Genomic DNA, 26,321 nt, shown 5'->3' with positions numbered 1-26,321 from the left:
TCAGTTTACCCAACCTACATTGTAATCTTCCAAATACTGAGTGCAAATAATTACAAGTTAATAAATTAGGTTGTATTGTGTCTGGTACATTATACATCGTTAACAATTTGATCATAAGAAGAACCAAACAAAAGTGACAAATTAAGACAAAAAATAAAAGGCATCCTCCGGATCTTGAGTAGGACGTCAGTGTTTACATGCCCCGGCAGTTCATATCCCGTGTTCGGCTCCGGACCATATGTGGGCTCTCGTTCCCACCCGATCACCTTCCACCACCATTGCCACCTCCGCCGTTCCCTCCTTGGTTACCGGCGTCGGATGCTCCAGACATCATCAAAAACAGAACAACAGGGATTATGTACATCCACTGCAAAAACAAAGCAGACAAGAGTTATCCTCACACATAGTCGTCCTCACATGGCACAGAAGGAAAGGGACGAGTGAATCTTTTTGATAAAAAAATTCCCCCAATAAAAAAAAATTATATAAAAAAAAAAAAAATGCACCTCATTTAACAAAACAATGAAAACAGAAAAAATTTTACCTTGTTACCCATAGACACCAGAGTGCAGCCATATTGCATATCCCCCCTTTCCCGCATAGACATGCATGTTTAGCATGGCCAAGTGGGCCACTTTTAATAAGGAAGTGAGATAATGGGCTGCCCAAGAACTCATGTGCCGCTTATCTCCATCTGAGGGAACTAGCTACATAGCTCTCACAAGAACAGCGGTTTAGTATGTGATGAGCAGAAGCCACAGCCGCTTGTCACTTCAGCTCACCATCTACATCAGGTCAGCCATGATTCTGGAGACCACAAGAGGTTACTCTGTGCCAGGCGGGAGGGAGCGCCAGGGTTTATTAGCATCGAAGTTAAAGAGGTTTTCCAGGATTTAACATTGATGCCATAGCCCTAGGAGACGCCATTAGGCTTCTTCACAGTTACTTTGCAGCGTTTTCTTTTAGGTTGTAAAGAAACGGCACGAATAAGAATTTTTTTGGTGCCTTTTTATCCTTATAAAAAATTTTTTAAACATAAGGTTTTTTTTCCTGGAGTATTTCAGGTCCTAAAAAAATTTCAATAAACCTTTACCTAGAGCCCACCCCAATACACATGCCTTTTATATTTTACTCTCGACTTTTGGTGACGTTTTTTTTGGGGGGTTAAAAAATACACGCCAAGAAAAACACAAAATAAAACCTGTTTTTAAAAAAAAAAAAACGCTATATGTGAACCCGCCCGTGATGTGTGATTGGGGACGGTCATCCTATTGCAGCTCAGCCCTAACCGCTATCACCACCGTCCCATCCAGTCATCTTCTTCCCATTCCAAGACTCGTGACCGGTTTTTGTCCTGAATAAGAATCACGGAGACCATCACCTTTATTAGCTACCAAACTACCACAGTGCAGAATGAAAGAGAAATGCGGAGATCCCACCACCAAAACTAAAGATTTGTAACAGCCGCATATTCTGGGGTAGGGGGTGCGGGGGACATGCATGTTTCTACGGAGGCGATGATCGCAGGACAACACAAGGAAGCATGAAGGACGTGTTTCTCTAGAAAGCGCAAGACTTGATCATTATACAAAGACCTCTGAGATCTGAGGCACCAGACAGATGAGATTACTATACAGAAATAATTCTGGACTGATTTAATAAATATACTGTAGATCGGAGATCACGATCTGCCTGGTCCTGGTTCAGCGAACTACAACCCTGCATCAGACTGGCCTCAGATATATGGTCCATGCACTGGGAATTCAATCTTTGATCGGTGCAATGGACGGTCTTCATCAATCGACCTGAACGGCAGTAAAGCCACTATGGCCCCGCAGCGCTTACCTACTTCCACCACCTAAGAGGGCGGACACGCTTCTGACTCCTTCATATGTTTGGACTTCCTCAGGGACATATATACACAATAAAAAGCCCCAACATTTTGACGGGGCTGCAGGTAGGACTATAGAAAGATACTTCTGCAAGATAAAAAGGTGCTTGGACGTTAAAGGCATTGCCTGAGTAAGATAATCCCTGTCCATAGGCCCTATTAGAGAATATGGACCAAATTCCCCGCTCGGGACCCCCCTCTATAAGCCAGAGCTGATAAGTAAAAGTGACTCTCACTCCGGCAGACTCGGTCCATAGGTAACATATCAATGGTCTGAAGTTAAGCTCACGCTCGGGAGAGGCATAAGTTGCACACAGTTCTGCTGATACGGCTTCAAAAAAAGAAAAAAAAAAACGGCGATTGTTCAGATGTGATCTCTGGGGGTTCGCAGACCTGCGTGCAGCATCAGCCCCCACCCTAGCATGGGCTCATAGCCTGTGACATCACTTTCATCCAAAAAGACCGAATGGATCTAAAAAAAAAAAAAAAAAATAGATGATGGATCTCAGCAGGAGAACAAAGTGGATTGGCCGGAGATCAAAAGTGGTCCAACTTCTTTAACCCTTTAATGATTCCCCCACTATCTTCTGCCGGCAGGCGGTGGTGCCGAGGAGTTTACAGCGGCATCTTTTGGTGCTGCTGTATAAAAGGCTTAGGAGTTCTACAGCAAGCGCTCATTCTCTAAGCAGTAGCTGTTACTAACAGCTCCTGTACTTAGAGAAGCCTCTAGAGTACGGCAGGCATCAGAGGAACCTCCGAATCCGGCCATTTAACCATTTGATCACCACGGTCTGTGAGCGTGGCATGATCAAAGGGGAATCCCCCTTTGGATCGAGTCACCGGTTTCCCGGTGACAGGATCGAATTCCTCTGCAGTCAGCCCTGGGGTCCTAGTAAGGACCCCGGGCCTGTCTATTGTGTAAGCCTGATTGTTAGAATAACACATAGTCACCAGGTCAATGGTTCTCGATGTCCCAATATTCCCTATATGGCCTTCTCCATTTAGTACCCAGTATAAAAAGCGTGCTACAATCCGGATACATAATCAGCCCAGCGCTTATAATGGACTGTGCTCAGTAACCACTACCGGCAGAGCGCAGTAATATAAATCGGGACAGGAGTGACTGCAGAGTAAAGTCACCAGGTCACCTTAACCTTCATTACACCCAGTTACGTGCAGCAGATGAAAATAGATAGAATTGTTTCCTACAGAGCTCAGGCTTTTTCTTTGGTATGCATCCAAAAGAAACAATGACGACTGTCCACAATCAGAGCGGATTAATCATTACATAGCTGAGAGGCAGAGTCGGGCTCCGCGCCACCGGGGCACTAAATTCTATGTTGTTTGCTGCTTGTCCTATAAGCGGAAACTGACTACTAATATATAAAGTCATTCGCCCCATCGAGGGGTGGCGGTGTTTATTTCTAGCCGAGTAGTGGTGGTCACCAGCTGTACCTGAGCCACACAGTTGTAGTGGAATACAGTGTAATTGTCAGAGCCGCTAATACAGAACATGTCGTGAATTGTTCTCAATGATTTCTGGCCCTATTAGCATCCTGACCACACGGAGAGATGTGGCAGCACTTTAACCCCTTAATGACAGCGACATTTTTTTCGACTTTGCCCCTCCGCCTTTCAGCAGCCATCACTATTATTTTTCCATTGATGCGGCTATATGAATCCTTTTTATGAAGAAGAAATTGCCTCTTTTTTACGCAGTTGGGGGGGGCGACAAAAACATTTCACCGTGTGAGGCCCCATGCACACGACCGTAAAAATTCTCAAACTCTCTGTAATTGCGGACCCATTCACTTCTATTGGCTGCGGACACCTTTCCGTATCTCTACGGATAGGTGTCCGTGGCGTGGAAGTGTACCGCAAAATATAGAACATGTCCTATCTTTTCCCATTTAAAATTTTTTGACATGATTATGGGGCACGGGCGTGTGCGTGAGGCCTAAGTTATGCAATTATTTTTTTTGCGGCGTGAATAGCTGAAAAAGCGATTGTCGCCATATTATTTTTTTTTGTACCATCCACGTTTCACGCTAAATAAGCAATTAAATACATTTTTGAGGTTATTACAGTCGTGTAGATACACATATTAGGTAAGTTTCTTGTTTTTATATAATGCATGGGCAATAAAATAGATTTATGCTAAATAATGACTTTTTTTGGACATTTTTTTTTTGTTACTTTTTTTCATTAATGAAGGGTTAAGTTTTTAACAACTTTATTTGATCATTTCTAAGTCTACCCCTGTATGCTAATACATTATAGTGTATTACTATGACATGTGTCAGACAGCCCTGGGGTCCTTTCGAGATCCCCGAGGCGGACTGCAGAGGGTTCCCCCCATTCTCCGATTACATCACCGGGTGTCTGGTGATGCAATCATAGAGGGGAGTCCCCTATGATCATGCTGCAGTCACGGACTGTGGCAATCAAAGTGTTAAGAAGCAGGGGTCAGTGTTCCCTCCGATCCCTGCTGTATTCAGCAGGCTGTTATTCTCTAAGCAGGAGCGGTTATAGACACCTGCCGTTAAGAAAGTGGGCGGTCGTTAAGGTGTTAAATACATTTTCTACAAGTGCGCCATACATTTCTTAGTGGTTTTGCCTGGTATTGCAGTTCAATCCCGTTCACTTGAATGTGACTGAGCTGCAGTACCAGGCAGAGCCACTACAGAATGTATGGCGCTGTGCCAAGTAAACAATAAAGAGGACGCTGTGCTGGGTAGAGCGCTGCGGCCACTTCAGAAAGCTGATCGTGCTGGTGCCGTTAGTCGGACCCTGATTCGATCTGGTATTGATGACCTATTCCGGCTCCTTTACTCAACTGATCCGTGGGTGTGTGGGTAGTCAGATCCCCACCGATCTCATACTGATGGCCTATTCTAAGGAGAAGCCTTACATCAAAGATCTGTAAAACCCATTTAAAGGGGGTTTATCAATCAGGGACATATCCATAATATATGCCATAAATGTCAGATCGATGCGGATCCCAGAGGTGGGACCTGCATCTATCTCTAGAATGTGGCCCCCTAAACCCCGTCTCGGCTCCTGCTGCCACTTGTATTCTCCAACCATGTACTCAGAAAACATTGTAGCTCGCTGAGCTACGCTGTTTCCATAACTCCCATTCACGTCTATGGGAGTTACGGAAACAGCACAGCTCAAGGGGTTTAAGGGGCCCCCGTTCTAGAGACAGGTGTGGGCCCAGTGGCGGGACCCGCACTTATCTGACATATCCTGTGGATATGCCATAAACGTCCCCGATGCGCAAACTCCTTTAAGTAAAAAAAATGACTGCTCGTCCAAGGAACCTACAGCGATCATAAATCACAAAGATCACTCACGATCTCGTCTACCGTTTCAGCGCAAATAGCTCCATAGCACCATCTAATGTTAAAAAGTAGTAATAGCAGATTGGAATTAGAAATATTCTGTAACCCTTTAAAGTGATTCTATAGGTTTATGTAACTTTCTCTCCTATTAGTGAGTGCATGTCGCGGCCTTATTCGCTTACTACAAGCTTTTCAACGGGGACAGCAGGTGGATGGAAAGGGAGTATACATTTTCCATACGCCTGTCCATATAGGCTGCTATACAAACATGGTTCATTCTTGACAACCTATAATACCCCCATGGACGACCATCGTCCCCTCCCCCTATGGTTTTGATACATCTATATTGGAAGGTGTAGAGACTACGCCATCCGATACCAACGTTTTAGAACAGAAAACGCTGACTTTACGCCTCGCTTCTTCCCGAAATTTTGGGAAATATTACGGGACCACATTTAGACAAATATACAAAGCTCGTAGCCACGTTCTGTATAAAAGCCTCCGTTCATTACTCGACTACATTGGCAAAAGCTAAAAAATTTGAGATTCCTTTTATGTTCATTTCTAATAATAGTTCGGTCTCAGAGCTCAGAGAATAAAGTGCGAGTAGGTAGAGGAGCATTAGAGGAGGGATAAAGCGGAGGTCAATGGATTACTTCAGTTCCTCAGGCCGGCTGTCCTGGCTCCCTTGGTACTTTCGCCGAATTGGTGAACATTAGTAACAGTGCCCCTCCTAGTATAATATGCCACTGTGAGGAGGGAGAGACAAGACAGGGAGTCACAAAATACCCTGGACACAGGAGGTCTGGAGGAGGCGTCTCATTCTCGCCGTGTCGAATATTGTGAGATCCATGTCGAATTTTAACCCATTGATAACGCTGTACTCACAGGTTACCCCCACTCCATACGTCGCAGGCGTCAGCTGTGTATTACGGCCAGGAGCAGGGATAACGCTGATCCTGGCCGTTTAACTACTTAGATGCGGCGGTCAATAGCGGCCACGGTATCGAAGCCATTAGAAAGAGTAGGGCGTGCGGATTGTCATGGCCGCCTAATGAAGGCTCCCAGGTCGGCCATCTTTCTGTTCATATTAATAGGAGCCGGTAAAAAATTACAATACACTGCAATACATTAGTATTGCAGCGTGTGTGTGTCCGTAATCTAATGATCATTGCTTCAAATCCCCTCGACGGACTTAGATTTATAAAAAAAAAACATAAAAAAAATAAAAAAAAGTGGAATATTTAGTAACGTACAAAAAACAAAAATTAAAGAAAAAAAAAACGCCTTTTCCCATTTTTTTTCTCTAAATGAATGTCAAAAATAAAAGAAACATTGGTATCGCCGCGTCCGTAAAAGTCTGCACTAATATAATACAGTGTTTTACCCGCCAAAGAAACGAAAAAGCTGAATTGCTGTTATTTTTTTTATCACCTTAGCTCTAAAAAAAAAAAAAAAAAAAAAAAAAATATAAAAAAGTTCTATTTACCAAAAAAATAATTGCATCATTCCGCTTAGTCGACGGAAAAAAAAAAAAAGAATAAAAAAAAAAAAGTTCTGGCTCTCAGAATATGGCGACACAAAACTATTTTTTCTTTGTAAAAGTAGTAAAACATAATAAAAACTAAATAAATTCGGTATCGCTGTAATCGTATGGGCCAGCAGATTTAAGTTAAGTTGACGTTTTTACCTCCTGATGAAAGCCGTAAAAACAAAACCCCAAAAATAATGGAGGAAATCGCCATATTTTTGCAATTCCACACCACAAAGATTTTTTTTTTTATAGTACCATTAAAAACTACAGCTCGTCCCGCAAAAAATAAGCCTAAACACAGCTCTATGGATAGAAAAAAAAAAAAAAAAAAGTTATCGCTCTTGGTATGCAGCGAGGGAAAAAAAATAAATAAATAAATAAAACAAAAAATGGCCTTCCGAGCACCCTAGTAGGGAATATGGATGGCATAGAAAGGGTTTCCCCTGCTCAGGACCCCTCTCTACTACCCAGAGTGAAGAGGCGCCTTCCAAAGAGCGGCTACATTTCTTAAAAACTTACATATTTAGCAAAAAAGGATTTCTGTTCTTGTGGATTCTTGGCTTTTTGCGCTTGCTCCATCTCCAGACGTTCTATGAAAGCCGCGGTCTCAGGCCTAAGAAGGGGAAGACAAAGTGCAGGTCAGATCGGAGCACATATATATATATATATCTTGATGTGAAGGACTGGAGTGCAGGTTATGGACTCACACTGCCGCCGGCACGGGCTGCTGGATGTAGACAGTGGTGTTAAATTGTTCTAAATCCACGTCTTCCACCTCTACACCGCTGCAGGAAACGGGAAGGGTCATGATGGACACCCCCACAATGTTCCCTGAAATGTCTGTGTGAACGGTGATTTGATCCGAGAGGTGAGATTCAACCATGGAGCACTGGGAGGGAAAAAAAATAAAAAATAAAAAGACCAAAAAAATGTATTAACAAAAAAATTGTCTCGTATTAGGTCACATCAAAGTGAGTGTCATTTGGACCACCTGCATCTTTTGGCTTACAGCTACTTCTAACGACTCCACAAGCGTGCAGGTGTTTTCAGTAGGAAGAAAGCGGCTGCCAGACTCCTTTGGCAGCGGCTTATCTCCTTACGAACAAAAGGATCGGGCATGTTGGGATCCAACATGCCCGAGCCTTCTCTCCCCTGCCATACACATTAGATGGTCAACCGGTCCCGCCAATATCGTCGCCAGTCTTAACTTTCTGCTCTGCTGGAGTAAGATGAAACGGATTTATTAAGGAGGCGCACAGCTCTGAAATAAAGCTGGCCGTGTGCCACAAATTCGTGGCATAACAATCGTGGTCGTGTCCCAGCCATTACCCACAAATAGAAAAAATGTATACTCACTTTAGCGCTTCTCCCCTCAGGCTCTATCAGCACGCCACGACTTATCCACGGCTATGACGCTGAGTGGCGTCAGGGCCTTATATGCGACGCACCGCACAACGTCCTAAGTGCTACGTCACATACAACGTCCTGACAGTGCCCCTTGAAAAGCCACGCTACTTTTTATTTTTATTTTTTTTCCAAAAAAGTGTTGAGGACGGAGTATAATTCCCAAAAGTCAAAATTTTCGATGCAACTTGCGACTTTTGGACCTCTTTGCGACTTTTCTACGCCCGAAAACGGCCGTAGAAAGTTGATAAATTCCCCCCACAGCCCTTTGATAAGGGTAATATGCCTAGTTGTAAATTTAGTCATACATTTCTAGGAGGAATAAGAGAAACGGCACAATGTAGAATTCTAGGAAAAGATATTCAAGAATTGTTATGTCATGGGGAACAGATATGTCAGGCGAGGTGACAGGTCCCCTTTAAAGTATTGTGGGGGCTCATAGGTCAATCCTCCACTGATCAGGCATTAAAGGCACATCTAATGTGGTATGAATGCCGAGGACGGGAAAACTTGTTTAAAGGCCTGTCACATGGAGAGATTCCCTAATTAAAAATTAGAGAGTGACTAGCGTAAGTTGATAATGACCTAATTTAAAGGGATCTTTAATATAAAAAAATCTATATATATGAATAGCGTAAAGTAGCACTCCAGGTAAATCCGATACACTGTGTTAAGCCTAGTGAGGGCCCGCCGGGTCGGTGCATGACTCCCCTCCAAGCCCTGCACTAGACATAAGACCTTGGATCAGTTTCACCTGCAGCGCTCCCTTAAATAACGGAAAGAGGTAAGACTGAGCTGAACGTACCGCTCGGACAAATGACGTGACGAACTCATGGGATTCTTCAGTAACTCCCAGTTTACGGGGAATTCGGATTCTGTAAAGTCCATGTAGGTTTGCGATATCCTGCCAAGCATAAAACAAACCACAAAATAAGTTACTGCAGGGGATTCAAGCAAATAGGAGGACCGGCTGCTATAAAGCAAAAGTCAGATCACTCCTCCCAATTTACATAGCAAAGACGGCGTCCAAGGGATTTTACTGTATCCAATATATTCCCCGATACAAAGCGGAACGCAGAGTCATTATTGGATCGCCAGAAGCCGTTCTCCCATGTGATGTATTTTTGCTCATGTCACTTACCCTTAATTTGTTCCTCTCGTCTTCTGTCAGTTGTTTTTGTAAAATAGAAACACTATGGTCTGCAGCGGGTCCCCAAATCAACACCCCTCTCTTCTTAAAGTTGATGCTGTCATCTGTTGTGAAACACAAGAAGTATAGTTATGCATTTTTCCTAATTGTACATGAATATATTAGAAAAGCGCTCAAATAGTAAGGCTTCATGCACGCGAACGTGCCCGTAAATATGGGCACATCCGGCCGTTTTTACATGCGTGCTCCCATTATAAAGTATAGGAGCACGGTCCGGTTTCTACGCCACGGACACCCTCCCGTAGACATACGGGAAGGTGTCCGTCGGCCATAGGAATGAACGGGCCCGTAATTACGGATGATTTTACGGTTGTGTGCATGGGGGGGGCCTAAATCCCTCAAATAGTATTTGTCCTGAAATTACGGGCTATAGTAGTAGGGGCATTCGGCGAACACAGTAACAGAGGGATTCAGACTCCTGGTCGGCTCCATATCGCCTGGCACAAACTTCAGGGCACTAGGGATGTCACGATACCAGAATTTGGACTTCGGTACCGATACTTTGTGTAGTATTGCGATACTCGATACCAAAACAATACTTTGCCAACAATAACAACAAAAAAAGTTCTTCCGTTTTCTGATGTGAGGCGCGAGGTGATGATGAATTTTGAACCTCCACGTGCCTCACATTAATAGTAATTATCCCCATCATGTTCCGCAGTCATAATGGACAACATTGGGTTAATGTGTGAGGGACATGACGGGGTTAATTACTATTAATGTGAGGCACATGGAGGTTCAACATTCATCACACCTCGTGCCTCACATTAAGTGACAGAAATCAGTTTTTATTTAATTTATTTTTTTAACAGCGTAAACATCATAAATGACGCTATAAATTTGTTATTACGGTCGCGACGATACAGAATGTGTATATTTTATGTAGCGAGACTTATTTTAATGTTTATTGTAAAAAAGGTGTATTTTTTTTAACTTTTATTTTTAAACTTTAATGTACTGCCATATATCTATACACTGATGGTACACAGGCAGTTGTTAGGACATGCCTCAGTTTACCCTAACAGGAATATGGCCGGACAGCCCTGGGGTCCTTCAATGGACCCTGGGCTGTCTGCCCATATATGGTATGTCCCTCGATCGCATCACAGGGCATCCCCCCTTCTTTTTTTCCCCTTGAATGCTGCGGTCAGCCTTGATCGCAGCATTCAGGGGAAAAGCGACGGAGAAAAGAGGTTTGACTGCTGCATTCTGTGCTCTTTACTGGCCCTTTAACCGGTTAAGGACTAGGCTGTTTTACAGCTAAATGACCAGAGCAAATTTGACAATTTTGCTATGCGCTTCTTTAGATGACTATAACTCAGCAGGTGAATAAAGTTCATCTTTGAATTTTACACTCTTTTTAAAGGACAGATAGGGCTTTGTTTTAGTGGCATTTGTCAGTATATATCATTTTTTTTTTCTTTCTCTAAAGTGGGCAAAATAGGAAAAAAATGCAAGAATTTAACAATTGCGTCGGTTTATGCTAGCATTTTTCACACACGGTATAGACCACGGACAAAATTCATCTCCTTTCACATTCTTCCACTTCTCCCGTGCATGGGGATACCAAATATGTGTGCCTTATTCACTGTGCGGGCATGTGCCAGGGCTTGGCATAAAAGGAGGCTTTTTGGCCTTTTCGGTCCAGGAATTTTGCATTTGATTTTAGAGCCGCGTACTGTTTTCTGGGGGGCCTAATGCTGCTGAAAGATTAGAAACACCCCATAAATGACTTCATTCACACAAGTAGACCCCACAAGGTTTCCTTCAAGGGGTTTATCATATTTTTAGACAGTCCAGTTTTCTTCTGAAAGTTTCTTGAATAACATGGATCAAAATAAAATTTGCAATTTTTTTAGCAAATGCGTCAGTTTATACCAGCATTTTTCACACACGGTATAGACCACGGTCAAAATTAATCTCCGTTCACATTCTGCCACTTCTCCCGTGCACGGGGATACCAAATATGTGGGCCTTATCATCACATAGAGATGTAGGAGGGCGGAGGATAGAAGAAGATTATTTCACAAATCGCTTTTTTTCAAAGCTGGTTTTACAAAACTCAACAGAGTTTCTATAACACTTCCAAAATATCTGCTCTTGAAGCAGAAATCCCAAAATATTCATCTAGGGGTATAATGGGAATTTATTTTTTGGGGTTTTCTAAAATAAGAAATTGCAGGTTTATGCAAATGGAGCTCTCCAGCAGATGAACTTTAGAGAATATGCAAACATGACATCCACCCCCCACCCACCCATTCCCTCCCTCTTGGAGTAAAATCAGGGGAAAAATAAAAACGTAATGTAGGGCAAATATATTTTCAACAAATTAACTAAAATCTAAGGCTATGTTCACACGGAGTATTTTGGGGGAGGAATATCTGCCTCAAAGCTCCAAACGGAATTTTGAGGCAGATATTCCTCCCCCAAAATACTCCGTGTGAATAGCAATTATCGCGCCGTTTTTCGCCCGCGGCCATTGAGCGCCGCGGGCATAAAACACGCTTTCTCCTGCCTCCCATTGAAGTCAATGGGAGGTCGGAGGCGGAAGCGCCCGAAGATAGGGCATGTCGCTTCTTTTTCCCGCGAGGCAGTTTTACTGCTCGCGGGAAAAAGACGCCGACGCCTCCCATTGAAATCAATGGGAGGCGTTCTCGGATCGTTTCTGCCGAGTTTTGCGACGCGGTTTCCGCGTCAAAAAACTCGGCAAAAGACCCCGTGTGAACATAGCCTAATAATGCAGAACAGTGTGGTATTTTTTAAAACATGGCTCAATGCACAGGCCTGGTTGCGAGGGACATTGGGACAGAAATATCGGGAATCTTTGCGGTGCCCGTCTTTTCTGCAGACGCGGCACTTTTTCTGGGGGTTGCTTCTGGTTGCTGTTGGGGGAATCCGACTGATGAAGTGTCTTTCAGTCAGTCGCGTGACATCCTCAGACTGGGGGCATTCTCGGGTGTCCTGAACATCAAAAATGAGGCCTTCAATAATTTTTTCCTGGAAATCCAGGTATGTGTCTCTGCCTCTGTTTTTTTTATAGAGCACAAATGAGTTGTGGATGGCCACGTGTAACAAATAAATGGCCACTTTTTTGTACCAGGTTTTAGTTTTGCGTTTTACTAAATAGGGCTGTAAAACCTGGTCGCTTAAATCCACCCCCCCCCCCCCATGTACTTGTTATATTCGGGCACGCTCACTGGTTTGCTTGTCCGATGTTGCCCCCCTTTCCCTCACTGCCACTGTTCCTGCGGTATGAATCGTGCTTAGCACATACACATCTTTGCGATCCCTGAACTTGACCGCCAGCAATTCTTCAGATGCATAAGCACAGGAGTCCCCCTTTACCATGCGCTTCCCCACTAATTGCTGCAGAAAACCAATTCTGTTTTTGCGCATGGTACCACATGCCCCAGTCCTTGCAGCATGCAAATGCCTAAACAGGGGCACACTCGAATAAAAATGATCACAGTACAGGTGGTACCCCTTGTGAAGCAGAGGCTGCATTATCTCCCACACAATCTTACTGCTGGTGGAAAGATCAGGGGGGCATCCAGGAACATTTATTGTGCGGTCCCGCCCTTCATAAATTCTGAAGGCGGTGGTATATCCTGACCCGCTTTCACACAATTTGTAGAGCTTAACGCCATATCTTGCCCTTTTGGAAGGTAGATATTGGCGAAAGCTAAGTCTGCCATGAAAGTTGAGGAGGGATTCGTCCACACTTACATTCTGCTCAGGGGTGTAGAGTTGCAGAAATAAATTATTCAGGGAATTTATTAGCGGTCTTATTTTGAACGACCGATCCCGGTTTGCATCGGTACTTGGGGGGGCCTGTGCGTTGTCATTGAAGTGGAGGAACCTCATTATTGTCTCATAACGAGACCTGGGCATTACTGCAGAATATACTGGGGTGGCTTGGGCGGGTCTTGTTGACCAGTAAGACCTAATGGAGGGCATTTTGACAATACCCATATTTAGGGTGAGCCCCCAAAATTTTTTTAATTCCAGCAAATTGGTGGGCGTCCAATCTCTGGCATGGGTGGATGAAGGTTTCTGCCTTATATATTGAGTGGCATATAAATTTGTTTCGTGGACAATCTGATTTAGGATGTCGTCCGTTATAAATAAATGGAAGTAATCCATTTGGACAAAATTTGTATTGTCCACGGTTATGCCAGGAGTGGCAGTAAATCCGTGGATTCTAGGCCCAAAAGATGGGGCAGGTGCCCATACAAGAGCCTGGACTGAAGGGACCAGGCTGTCCCGCGCTACTTGGCCCTGCGCTTTCAAGTTCTGCAGTTTCAACTGCATTAGGGACAACGTCCCCTGAAGATGAACCTGAAGTGACGCTGTCATCGTCACTACCTAAAACAGGTTCCATCTCTGATGCGGTCTCCGACTCAGACCACAGCATGGCGTATGCCTCCTCGGCGCTAAACAACTTCCTCGCCATAACGTAACTAACACTAACACTAACTAAACAAATTTTTTTTTTTTTTATAAAAAACACACAAACTAACTGCTATATATATCTACACTACCGCTAACAAAAAAAAAACCCGCTATTGCTATATATATTATATATATGTGGATATATATATAATTATATACTCCCTACCTGCCTATTCTAATAGAATAAAAGAAAGAAAGGTAGATAGATAGAAAAAAAGATAGATGGATAGATAGATTGTATAGATAGATAGAAATCTATCTATACAGAGAATGTTTTAGTGTAACTGTATTTTTTTTCACTGTAATCTTCTGGCAGCAATTCTCCCGAGTCTCTTCTTCTCCTCAAACTGAAAAAATGTTTGAGGAGAAGAAAAGAGGCAGGAGATTTACTGCCAGAAAAGTCAAAATAAAACAAATGTGGTCGCTGTGGTAGGTTTTCACAGTGACCACATGTTCAGGGACCATCAGATTGGTCCCTGATACTGTGCCCAGAGCTGTTGGTAACAGCGTGGGCACAGGGCTGTGTGCACGCGATCGCGTGCACACTGTTTTATATGCATGTGATCGCTGTGATTGGTTGTCACAGCGATCACATGTTCAGGGGCCAAAAGATTGGCCCCTGACATTCTGCCCAGTGCCCATGGCTGTTAGCAACAACCAGGGCATAGAGCTGTGTGCACACGATCGCGCGTGCACAGTCTCTGAAGTGCCGCCGTAAATAGTCTATACGGCGGACTTCAGAGACCCTGACCGCTGGCCGTATAAATACGGCCAGCGGTCCGGAACCTGTTAAAGAGTTCCTTTATTTAGGGGAGTCTAAAACGTCAATGTAATCCCATTTCATAGTAGCGATAGACTGTCCAGGCACAAGCTCCGTGGACCATATGAAGGAGGCCGAATGACAGAATTATGGAAGTTCTGGCGTAAGAAGCCAGACATTTAGAAGGATTTATAGCTTTGTCCGATCATTTACCAAGTTCGAATGAATGCTCCAAATCCAGGTTTGTGCCACAACTTTCTGATTCTCTCCCATCACCTGCCTAAAAAAGAAAAATCAATCATAATTATTATGTAAAAGAACAAAGAATCCATCACAAGATGTCGAGTCATAGACCAGATCTGAGGGGTCAGTGATTGGCTACCGCAGTCACATGATGAGTACAGAACGTCATTGCTGCTTGAATCAAACAAATACTGGCGGGGTGAGTGTTCGGCATAAAGCAGCTTATCCAAAAGAAAAACCTTTAAATGACACACATATTGTGAGACCCGATAAGATGCAACAATGGTGATCGACCCAAAACCTTTAAAAAGTTGGAACAAAAAAAAAAAAAACACTTGAAAATGTCATAATAGATTCATAGTTTTTGTTTTTTACTTATTTTTGAGAAAGAGGAAGGCCAGAAAAGTGTTTCTGAACAATGAACGATACAGCCTGAAGGTTTGGTACAGTGTATCAGTGCAGACAATCCTCGGTCATCTTAACCTCTTAGAAAGGATTGTCCAGGTTGGGGACTGTTTTTCGTACTGATGACCTATCCACAGAATAGGTCTTCAGTATATGATCGGTGGGGGTCCGATACCCGATCTCCGCACCCATCAGCTGCCACAAGCGGTTTCTATTATTATTTTATTTTTTAAAATCCCTCTTAGGGTTGCTCATGCAGTATACTCTGCCTGTGGCAAGGCTTAATTGTAGAGCACAGAGGGCAGACCTGGGGGCCATGCAATTTTGTTGCTGGGGAAGGCAATCAGGGGACAGAGGGAGTCCCTTAATCATTAATTACTGACAGCTGCATCTGAGGGGTTACAAGGTCAGGATCAGCTGTATAGGGACCTGCTGGGTATAGTGCGGGCTTGGCTCCTGAGCCCACGCCACCATTGACAGAGCATACATCCAACGTACCACTTAAAGTGATATTACAGCCCGACGTGGGCCGCGTAAACGAGAGCCGATCAACAAGACAGCTCATTGATCGGCGCTCGTTTGCTCCTGTCACCCAGAGCTATGGATGGGGACGAGCGGTCGTTACCCCGATCGCTCGTCCCCATACATCATCATCATCATCATCATCATGTCGGCAGCGCGTCTCCCTGTTTACACACCAAGATGTGCTGCCGACAACTATAATAGTTTTGGTATTTAAAACGATACGATCAGCAGATGAATGAGTGTTTGCTCCTTTATCTGCTGATCGCTAATTATCAGGAACGAGCATTCATTGAACGCTCGTTTGCCCAATAATTGGCCGGTGTAAAAAGGCCTTAAGGGGTTAAGAGGTTTTCTGGGAGTAAAAAAAATGTTGGCCTAAGGACCCTAACCAATCCACAGAATAAGGGGGGTAAAGTGCTGACTGCACACGAGGCATCATGTACACAACCGTTTCTGTTTTACGTACCGCAAAACACGGATCCTAGTTTCTTCCGTGTGCATTTTTTTTTCTTTTTTTAGCGACCCATATACTAGAATGGATGAGACAAACCGCAAATACGGACAAGATTAGGACTTCTATTATTTCAGGAATGGACGCTGGGATCCGGAAAACAAAAACAGATGTGTGCATGGCCCCATAGAAATGAATGGTTTAGTGCGCGATCCGCAAAAAAAACCCCAAAAAAACGGACAGGACACTGAAGAAAATAACAGTCGTGTGTATTAACCCTAAAGATGAACCGTTGTGCCTGTAACTAACAGGGGTCATACCCCCCAACAAGCACGCATCGAAGACCAATCCTAAACCACGGGAAAACCCCTGTAAACACAGTAGCAGCGCAAATCTCCTCTGTCCTGGATACCAGGCTGATAAATTGTAACGATCACCAAAGCTACTTGAGGAGGACCTGGTCAGGAGAAGTTTTCACTCTCAGGATGTAAACAATAATGTTTCCATTCACTGACTGCAAGCAGGGATCTTGAAATGTAAACAAAACGTATGAGAAAATTGCAGGACTATAAAACCCCATTTTGCAACAAAAAATAACTAATCTGCGGATCTCTGGAAAGATTAAATGCATTGAATAGATACAATAAAACAAATATTAAGACAATACTGCACATTATTATTATTATTATTATTATAGCGGTTTCTCCTGTTGTCACTGACAGATCCTCACCTTCACCCGGCAGACATTGCCTCGAATCCCAGAAGGCAACAGAAAGGAGAATATTACAAAGACAAAGCAGCTGTAACCGGCACAGCAGGACACCGGACTCCTGAATAACGAGGAACCATTCATTTCCTTACTACTCCGTCCTACCACGATGGCCGCCATGACAGTCCCGGACAGCGACCACCAATCACTACGCATGCGCGGTACCAGGCTCGCCCGATGGAGCATACCATTAATCTCTGGTAGAGTGCAGAAATTTTAAATTAGTTTGCATTGTCTTAAATCCACTATATCTTTTCTAAGTATCCATGTCCATTTTATGGCTTAATCAGGAGAATATAAGCTCCTCGGCAAGTTGACTTGAATCAATAGATGGATTGTATTACACTAATGAACAGGTATGGTACGGTCTGAAACGCATAGGCTGCGTCTCAAGCCTCGATGTTGCTTCAAAGCCTCGCTGTCGCTAACCAATCGTGGATGTTGACGTCGTTCACGTAGAATTTGACGGGGTTTGACGTCATTTCTACGTGAAGAGCATTTATAGTTGTATTGCCTCTGTAACGGGTCAATTCCAATTTCCCACAAAACGTCGTTTTTAGTTAGAAAAAAAATTGAAGAAAATGTACAGATAACTGTAGACAGAATGATGTGCTGTTCAGAGTCACTATTTAGCAGCCTGTGGTGACAAAACCATCTCTGCACAAAAATGTGTCATGGCCGCTACTATCAGCGATGCATTTTCCCATGTGTGGCCTGCAAATATACTAATCTTAATTACCTGTGTAAGGCCGGGTTCCCACCGGTCTTATATACGCTGCGTAAAACGACTCCGTCCGAAAAACCGCACCACATTGTGTCGGAAAGCAGTGGTAGGAATAAAAAAAATTTTTCACACCGGCCGTTGTCATGGTGACGCGTCCCTCCTTTGTTGTCCGGTCTGGCCTCTCTGGATGACACTGCGGCCCATGTGACCTGGGATGAAACGTCATCCCAGGAGGCCGGACTGGAGGAAAAAGCAAGGAATTCTGGGTAAGTAAAAAAAAAATTGGAGTTGCGATTTTTGTCACAACACTTGGCTATTTGTTGCGAGTTTTCAATGGGGAAACCCGCAACGAAAACGCGACATATATTGACATGCGTAGTTAAAATTTGCAACCGCCGGTCAATTTCTGAAAGTTTTCGCTGCATTTTTTATTCCTTTCCGCAGCGTTTGCAGTAGATTTTCAAAATCTCATCCGCTTTGCTGCTACCGTAAATGCTGCGGAATTTCCACACAAAATTCAGTTGCGGAAATTCTGCAGCGTTTACGCTACGTGGGAACCCGGCCTTAGTGTTGCCCCCTTTTCCACCAAAAAAACAGCGGCTAGGTAAAAAGGGGGTGTGGTTTAGGGTGTGGCTTTTCACGGCGGTCTGGAACAGTGTCTGCCGTGTACATTGAAAGCCTACAATCGGAGGATTTCCCGATATAGACCTCCAACGGACACCACTGTATAGGCATACGGTGGCATCGGTCGCCTATAGGCTCCCACGTATACACAATCTTCTATGTATTCAGGAACATTCCCAGTTTCTTGCCTATATCTGATCTTCACAAACTTCAAGCGATTGTACAAAAATTCATATGGGGGTAAGACGACCCAGGGATAAGTCCAACATTTTACACTTAACCCATCGTGAACACTCCCTCAGTTCTCCACTATTATAGAGCAGTGATCCTGGACCAAATGAGGTCACTGGTCAAAAGATTGATCAAAACTGTGGGGGGATATCGAACTTCACTTCCTAGATAACCGTCTCTTAAGGCATCATTTAATTGCATCCACAACTGTCAGAAAGACGATATACTGCAATACATTAGTATTGCAGTATATCGTGCAAGCCATCTAACGATCGCTGGTTGAAGTCCCCTAGGAGGACTAATAAAAAAAATTAAAAATGAGTTCAGTAAAGGGGTTTTTTTGTGTAAAAAAAACCCTTTTCCCATTTTCCCCCTAGAGCATAGTAAAAAAAATAAAAATAAACATAATTGGTATGGCCGCATCCGTAAAAGTCTGAACAATTACAATATATCATTATTTAAACCGCACGGTGAACGCCGTACAAAAAAAAATGTAAACGCCAGAATCTGTATTTTTTGGTCACCTCATCTCACACAAAAAATGTAATAAAAAGTGATCAAAACGTCGCATGTACCCCAAAATGGTATCATTAAAAACGACAGCTTATCCCGCAAAAAATAAAAAAGTTATGGCTCTCGGAATTTGGTGACACAAAATACATTTTCTTTTTTACACTTAGGTTTTTACTTGTAAAAGTAGTAAAATATAGAAAAATCGATATATATTTGGTATCGCCGTAATCGTATTGACCCGCAGAATAAAGTTAACATGTGGTTTTAATTGCACAGTGAATTCCGTAAAAACGAAGCGCAAAAAACAATGAAGGATTCGCTGTTTTTTTTTATTTTCTACCCCAGAAATATTTTTTTTCCCGTTTCCTAGTAAATGATATGGCACAATAAATGGTTCTACGAAAAACTACAACTCGTCGCGCAAAAATCAAGCCCTCATAGGACTAGATAGACGGAAAAATAAAAAAAGTTATGGCTTTTGGAACGTGGGGAGGAAAAAACGAAAATTAAAATCTGAAACAGGGCTGCGGCGGGAAGGGGTTAAACTATTATCAAGACTATGCAAGGTTCATTTACCACCAGACCCAGCCCTGGCGTTATTGAGTTTGGGCCGAGAACTATTTCCTAACGATCATATCACACTCCTTAATCACAACTAGATTGAAAATTGCTCATCATTGGAAGGATGACCGTCAACCAACATTGAAAATGATAATAAGGGTATAAATGATAACTGTTGGCCTGAGCCGGCGTCAATTGCCATCGTTCTGTACTAAGATCTAAATGGAAGTTGTGGCTTGATAGCCAACACAATGCTATTCCCCTTTCTCGTTTCTAGATATTCTTGTGACTTTTATGGATATGTCCCCTTCCCCTTCCTCGTTCCTGGTTCTATTCCCTGCTGATACCAACCAAAAGAGTTCTTTATATAGGCGAATATCTCTCTTGATCCATATAGATTTACATCTGGTCACATCTATACTTCGCTTCTCATTGACCATCGTTGTATTTACATTGACTCCTTTTGTTATGTATTATTTGAATGTTCTAAAAATGTACTTCATATACCTTTTAAATAGAAATGTAATGGTAAACAAATATATTTTTATATATATATATATATATATATATATATATATATACACACCGACGTATACTCTGTGTCTTCTGGACAGAGCTACCTATCGGCGTGGCACTGCATACAAAAACTTTTTACCGGTTGATTGGCAATTATACCTCGGTAAAGAATACAGACCCCTGTAGTGACTCCTGTCCGGCGTCGATGTGGCAGAAAGCCGTACTGATGTTAAAATTTGCACAGTTTTTAAATGATAATATGCACAGTTTTAGCTGCACAAAACATGCGGATATTAATGCTATTTTTACACAGGGCAGATCCGCTGCGTAAGAGCACACAGCGTATCTACCCTGGGTGCCGTAGGGAATTCCGGCCAAAAAAAAACACCAAAATGTGTTGCAGTTTTTTTTAGCTGGAATGTCCACTGTGGGAAATTGCACGTAAAAAAAAAACAAAACAACAACACATACCCTCTGACATCCTGAAGACCGGCCTCCGGGGATAATGTTTTATCTTACGTGACCGCCAGGGCCGACATCAGCACCCGGCAAACCCGGGCAAGTGCCGGGGCCCACTACCCTGGGGGGGGGCCACTTGGCCGCAGGGTGCTGACGTTGCCATCGTCACAACATCACTGTCCATATATGGACAGTGATGTCAGGAGGAGAGAAGGCGTCTCAAACAGAGTGATAGAAGCGGCTCTGCTCCGGGACTCCGTCTCTGGGGAAGCCCCTGACATCACTGTCCATATATGAACCAGAATACCCAGCCAGAGTGTCGGCAATTCTCTGGCTAGGATTCCACTCCTAAAGGGAACTCCAAAGGCGCTACCTACAGGGAGGGTGGCTGTGTGGCACTACCTGGGAGGGTGGCTGTGTGGCACTACCTGGGAGGGGGGCTGTGCGGCACTACCAGGGTGGGGGGCTGTGTGGCACTACCTGGGAAGGGGGCTGTGCGGCACTACCAGGGTGGGGTCTGTGCGGCACTACCAGAAAGGGGGGCTGTGTGGCACTACCTGGGTAGGTATACGTTTTTTGTTTTTTTCTGAGTTGCTTTATTTTGCGGCATCTACTTTTCCGCCGCAGAAAAACTCAACATCTGCTATTTGTTGCAGGTTTTACCTCCCATTAAATCCAATGGGGAAAACCCGCAACACAAACGCAGCGATTACGTAAATACAATTGACATTCCGCGGATTAGAAAAACGCACCGTAGCTCAATTTCTGAGCGTTTTTTCCGCTTATCATTTACGCAGAGTGTGGATGAGATTTGTTCAAATCTCATTTACCTTGCTGCTACTGTATTATACTGCGGATTTTCCATAACGAAATACGTTGCGGAAAAACCGCAGTATTTACGGAACAAGTGAACTTAGCATAAGGCTCAATGCACACGATGCGTATTACATGCAGATTTGCCATGGGTAATTTCATGCGGCAGATCCTCAGCGTAAGGCTACATGCACACGTTGTGTAATTTGATGTGAAAAATCCGCACCAAAACTACAGGTGTACGCACGTATTTCCGCAGCTAAAACCGCACCTAATGGTGCAATTTTTTATGCTTTTTTAGTTGCGGTATTTACATTTTGATGTGGAAATAGGTGCGGTTTTATGCTGTGTATTTTGGTGTGTTTTTGTTTAAAACTAATAAGATATAATTCTCAAGCGGAAACGCAGGATAAGCTGACATGCTGCATTATTTAAAATATGCAATTTACACGCAGAAAAAATCTGCACCGTGTAGGTGAGATTTCTTGAAATCTCATTTACCTTGCTGGTACTGTATTACGCTGCGGATTTGCCGCATGAAGATACACGCAGCAAATACGCACATAATGTGCAACGTGTGCATTCAGCCTAATACAGTACCAGCAAAGTAAATGAGATTTCACGGATATATGTAGGCTTAGTCCCAGTTCTGGGTGCATGTGCAGCGTAGGTTCCCACCTCATAGGGGTTGCCTTGTCGTGGCAGGTGGGCTCACACAATTTGATCAAAATCTGCGCTAAGAACCTAAATATTGTAAGTAGATTCAGCAGTAATGCACATTTAATGCATATTATATTTAGCGGCTTAGGTGGCATTAATGTTCGCAGTGCGTTGTCGCCATTTTCTTGTGTGCTGTATCATATATCCAAGAGATAGGCAGCACTCCACACAAATTTGTCAAGTGAAAAAAAGTTTTCTTGAGAAAGGCCCATGCTGGGGCTGAAACGTCGCACTTTATATGGGTGAATAAAACGTTTTTCATTTGACAAATTTTTGTGGAGTGCTGCCTACCTCTTGGACATTTGAATGTGGGAATAGAGGTCGAGGTCCTGAGGCTTGCACACACGGCATTTTAGAGATTTTTCTCATTTTTTGTACTGCTTTTCTTTTTACTAGTTATATATATATCACATAAACAACACAAAAGTTTGAACAGCACATTCCAACAAAATGATATAAAATGTGTATGCAGTTGCAAGAACACCTGTGACTGCAAATATACAGCAGAAAAAGAATGGCGACAGCACACTGCGAACACTAATGCCACCTAAGCCAATAGATGTAATGTAAGGATAGGGAGACAGACAGATGAGTCCTAATCTATTCGCCACTCAGTCCCTGCCTACTTACACAGCCCGTCCCAGGCGACGGCGTACAACTGGGCGACGGTCCCTATGCTCAATATGTGCACGACAGACAAACAAGACAAGGGAACAAAAAAGCAAAGGAATGTGGGGCAGTTGCCCACGGCAACACCGTGAGCAACAGAGTAGTGGACGAGCCGAGTCAAACCAGGAGTGTACGAGGTACCAAACGCAGAGCAGGAGAATAGTCAGTCAAGTCAGGGTCAATATAAAGCTGCGGTCAATAGTAATAGCTGGAATAGCAGAGCCAGGAAACAGGAGAATCACAGGCAAAGGACAGGCAGCAAATTAAGGTATAAGTGGACCAAGGGCGGGAGCTAGAACCATCTGGCCAGGCTGCGATAGGCTCTCCCACTCCTCAGCCTACCAGCCTGAGTGGTAGCAGATCGAGTCACTCTATCAGACCTAGGAGCAGATGCAGACTGATTAACCACGGGCGTCGACACAGAAGCTGTGTCAGGCAAATCCTTCACACTAAATAAATATATGTGGGGTTAGTGACTGCCTCCATTTTGGATCTTGCACTCCTCCCATTCTGCCCTGGGTGATTTTGTTTAATGCTGGTTCCTACCATCCCCAGGTATATATGTAGGCTTAGTCCCAGTTCTGGGTGTATGTGCAGCATAGGTTCCCACCTTACAAAGGTCGCCTTGTCATGGCAGGTGGGCAAACACTTTTTGATCAAAATGTGCACTAAGAACCTCCCTATTATAAGTAGATTTAGCAGTAATGCATATTTATTTATATTTAGTGGTTTAGGTTGCATTGGTGTTCGCAGTGTGCTGTCGCCATTCTTTTTGCTGCTATATACATATTATGTATAGGAGCCGATGGATTATAATGGAAATGGTGGATTTTAGTTGAATAACCGTAGTGCTGGTTTGGTTTCTTCCCCTAATATGAAGTTGATGACTTTCATATATACGCATAGCTCCCAACCGTCCCGGTCCCGCTGGGCGCTGCAGCTGTATCAAAACAGCTGATCGCTGCTGACAGGCGCCCTGCATGCCAGATGACTGCAGCAGCGATCAGAGTTAGAAGAAGGCAGGAGTCTTGCGGCGGTGTTCTGACGGATCGATCCCGGCCCGGGAGTGGACCAGTCCAGTCATCTGACCTGTCATCTGACCTCACAGGGCAGGTGACAGGGCAGGTGACTGGACTGGTCCACTCCCGGGCCGGCATCGACACCAGTGAGAACGCCGCTTCAAGACTCCTGCCTTTTTCTGACGGCGACTGACGTCAAAGCAGAGCGGAGAGTGGCAGCAGTAGGCTACCTCTACCTCTACCGCTCTGGCGGCGTTGTGGCACAAAGTATAAGGGGGTTGTGTGGCACTATGTACAAGGGGGAGGGGGGTTGTGTGGCACTATGTACAAGGGGGGAGGGCGGTTGTGTGGCACTATGTACAAGGGGGAAGGGTGGTTGTGTGGCACTATGTACAAGGGGGGAGGGGGTTGTGTGCTATGTACAAAAGGGGGGCTGTGTGTGGCGCTAGCTACAGAGGGAGCTGTGTGTGGCGCTATGTACAGAGGCGGCCGTTGTGTGTGGTGCTATGTACAGGGGGGCTGTGTGTGGAGCTATGTATAGGGGGGCTGTGTGTGGAGCTATGTACAGGGGGGCTGTGTGTGGAGCTATCTACAAGGGGGCTGTGTGTGGAGCTATCTACAAGGGGGCTGTGTGTGGAGCTATCTACAAGGGGGCTGTGTGTGCAGCTATGTACAGGGGGCTCTGTGTGGAGCTATCTACAGGGGGGCTCTGTGTGGAGCTATCTACAGGGGGGCTCTGTGTGGAGCTATCTACAGGGGGGCTGTGTGTGGAGCTATCTACAGTGGGGCTGTGTCTGGTGCTATCTACAGGGGGGCTGTGTGTGGAGCTATGTACAGGGGGGCTGTGTGTGGAGCTATGTACAGGGGGCTGTGTGTGGAGCTATCTACAAGGGGGCTGTGTGTGAAGCTATGTACAGGGGGCTCTGTGTGGAGCTATCTACAGGGGGCTGTGTGTGGAGCCATCTACAGGGGGCTGTGTTTGGAGCTATCTACAGGGGGGCTGTGTGTGGAGCTATCTACAGGGGGCTGTGTGTGGAGCTATCTACAGGGGGGCTGTGTGTGGAGCTATCTACAAGGGGGCTGTGTGTGGAGCTATCTACAAGGGGGCTGTGTGTGGAGCTATCTACAAGGGGGCTGTGTGTGGAGCTATCTACAAGGGGGCTGTGTGTGAAGCTATCTACAGGGGGCTGTGTTTGGAGCTATCTACAGGGGGGCTGTGTGTGGAGCTATCTACAGGGGGGCTGTGTGTGGAGCTATCTACAGGGGGGCTGTGTGTGGAGCTATCTACAGGGGGGCTGTGTGTGGCGCTATGTACAGGGGGCTGTGTGTGGAGCTATCTACAGGGGGGCTGTGTGTGGCACTATCTACAGGGGGGCTGTGTGTGGAGCTATGTACAGGGGGCTGTGTGTGGAGCTATGTACAGGGGGGCTGTGTGGTGCTATGTACAGGGGGGCTGTGTGGTGCTATGTACAGGGGGGCTGTGTGTGGTGCTATCTACAGGGGGGCTGTGTGTGGAGCTATCTACAGGGGGCTGTGTGTGGAGCTATGTACAGGGGGGCTGTGTCTGGCGCTAAATACAGGGGGGCTGTGTGTGGAGCAATCTACAGGGGGGCTCTGGTGGATGATTTTTCCATTGAGCGGTAGCAGAGTTACACAACTGGAAAAAAAAAATCCCCATCATGTCCAGTCATTCACCACAGGGTCTCCCTCTTGACTTTCATTGTTCTCAGCCTTTTGGTTTGTCCTGCAGCTGCTGCCGCCGCTGTGATGAGCGAATGTTATACCCAAGATAAGAAAAGTAACATAAAGACGATATAACTAGATCCATAATATCAGTGATATCCAGACAGTCTAGAGATCCGCAGTGAGAATATGATTTTGTTATTTGAAGAAGAATCTGGCCGTGATTTGATATGTTTATTCGGGATATTGGGCGTGGTTAGGGGGCGTGGCATAAAATGTCCCTCTTTTCCGAATTCAAAAGTTGGGAGGTATGTATATACGGTATGTCCACACGTAGCGTAAACACTGTGGAATTTCCAACCGGATTTTCTGCAGCGTTTTACAAAGCAAAGTGGATGAGGTTTGAACAAATCTTATCCACACGCTGAGGATTCTCAATATGTATTACGCCAATTTCTCTGGCAAATATTCTGAGGAATTTCTGCTCCGAAAATCCGGTCGTCAATTCCACCGTGTTTATGCTACGTGTGAATGTACCAAAATATACTGTCAAACCCCACACAGGATCTTTCCATTTATGTGCTGGTAAAATGCTTCTTCCATTATATTGTATTTTGCAGGATTTCTTCAGCTGTCGCTCTTTTGCGATGGTCGTATTCGTCAGTTTGCAGCGATATGGCAAGTAGATTTTACTAATTTCAGAAATAATTTATTAATTTTCACCTTAATGTAATGTTATTTTTTTTCTGTGCATAAAGAGTTTTTAAAAAAAATATATATATATTTATTATAGTAAAATTC

At 44.3% G+C, this 26,321-nt stretch overlaps 1 protein-coding gene and 1 long non-coding RNA gene across 3 annotated transcripts; one reads left to right on the top strand and one right to left on the bottom strand.

The window, feature by feature from the left end:
- On the bottom strand, nt 1-17,873 carry EMC10 (ER membrane protein complex subunit 10). Of its 2 annotated transcripts, XM_075840235.1 has the most exons (9): nt 17,728-17,873; nt 16,950-17,185; nt 14,809-14,875; nt 9,315-9,427; nt 8,979-9,077; nt 7,477-7,658; nt 7,289-7,382; nt 5,892-5,984; nt 277-367 (listed from the first exon to the last, which is right to left on the bottom strand). In XM_075840235.1, the coding sequence occupies exons 1-8, from the start codon at nt 17,855-17,857 to the stop codon at nt 5,901-5,903; spliced, it is 1,005 nt and encodes a 334-aa protein (XP_075696350.1). In that variant the 5' UTR covers nt 17,858-17,873; the 3' UTR covers nt 277-367; nt 5,892-5,900. The 2 variants fall into 2 exon arrangements, with proteins under 2 accessions (XP_075696349.1, XP_075696350.1); XM_075840234.1 differs by lacking the exon at nt 5,892-5,984 and having other exon boundaries at nt 1-367; nt 17,728-17,872.
- On the top strand, nt 17,492-26,198 carry LOC142662193 (uncharacterized). Its single transcript, XR_012850881.1, has 2 exons — nt 17,492-17,978; nt 26,141-26,198. It is a non-coding gene; the product is annotated as an uncharacterized LOC142662193 (long non-coding RNA).
- Nucleotides 26,199-26,321: the final 123 nt, after the last annotated feature.

This window comes from Rhinoderma darwinii, chromosome 10, assembly GCF_050947455.1.
Source record: "Rhinoderma darwinii isolate aRhiDar2 chromosome 10, aRhiDar2.hap1, whole genome shotgun sequence".
Taxonomy (NCBI): Eukaryota; Metazoa; Chordata; class Amphibia; order Anura; family Rhinodermatidae; genus Rhinoderma; species Rhinoderma darwinii.
The sequence above is the reverse complement of the archived record's forward strand: the minus strand, read 5'-3'. Positions and strand labels throughout refer to the sequence as shown.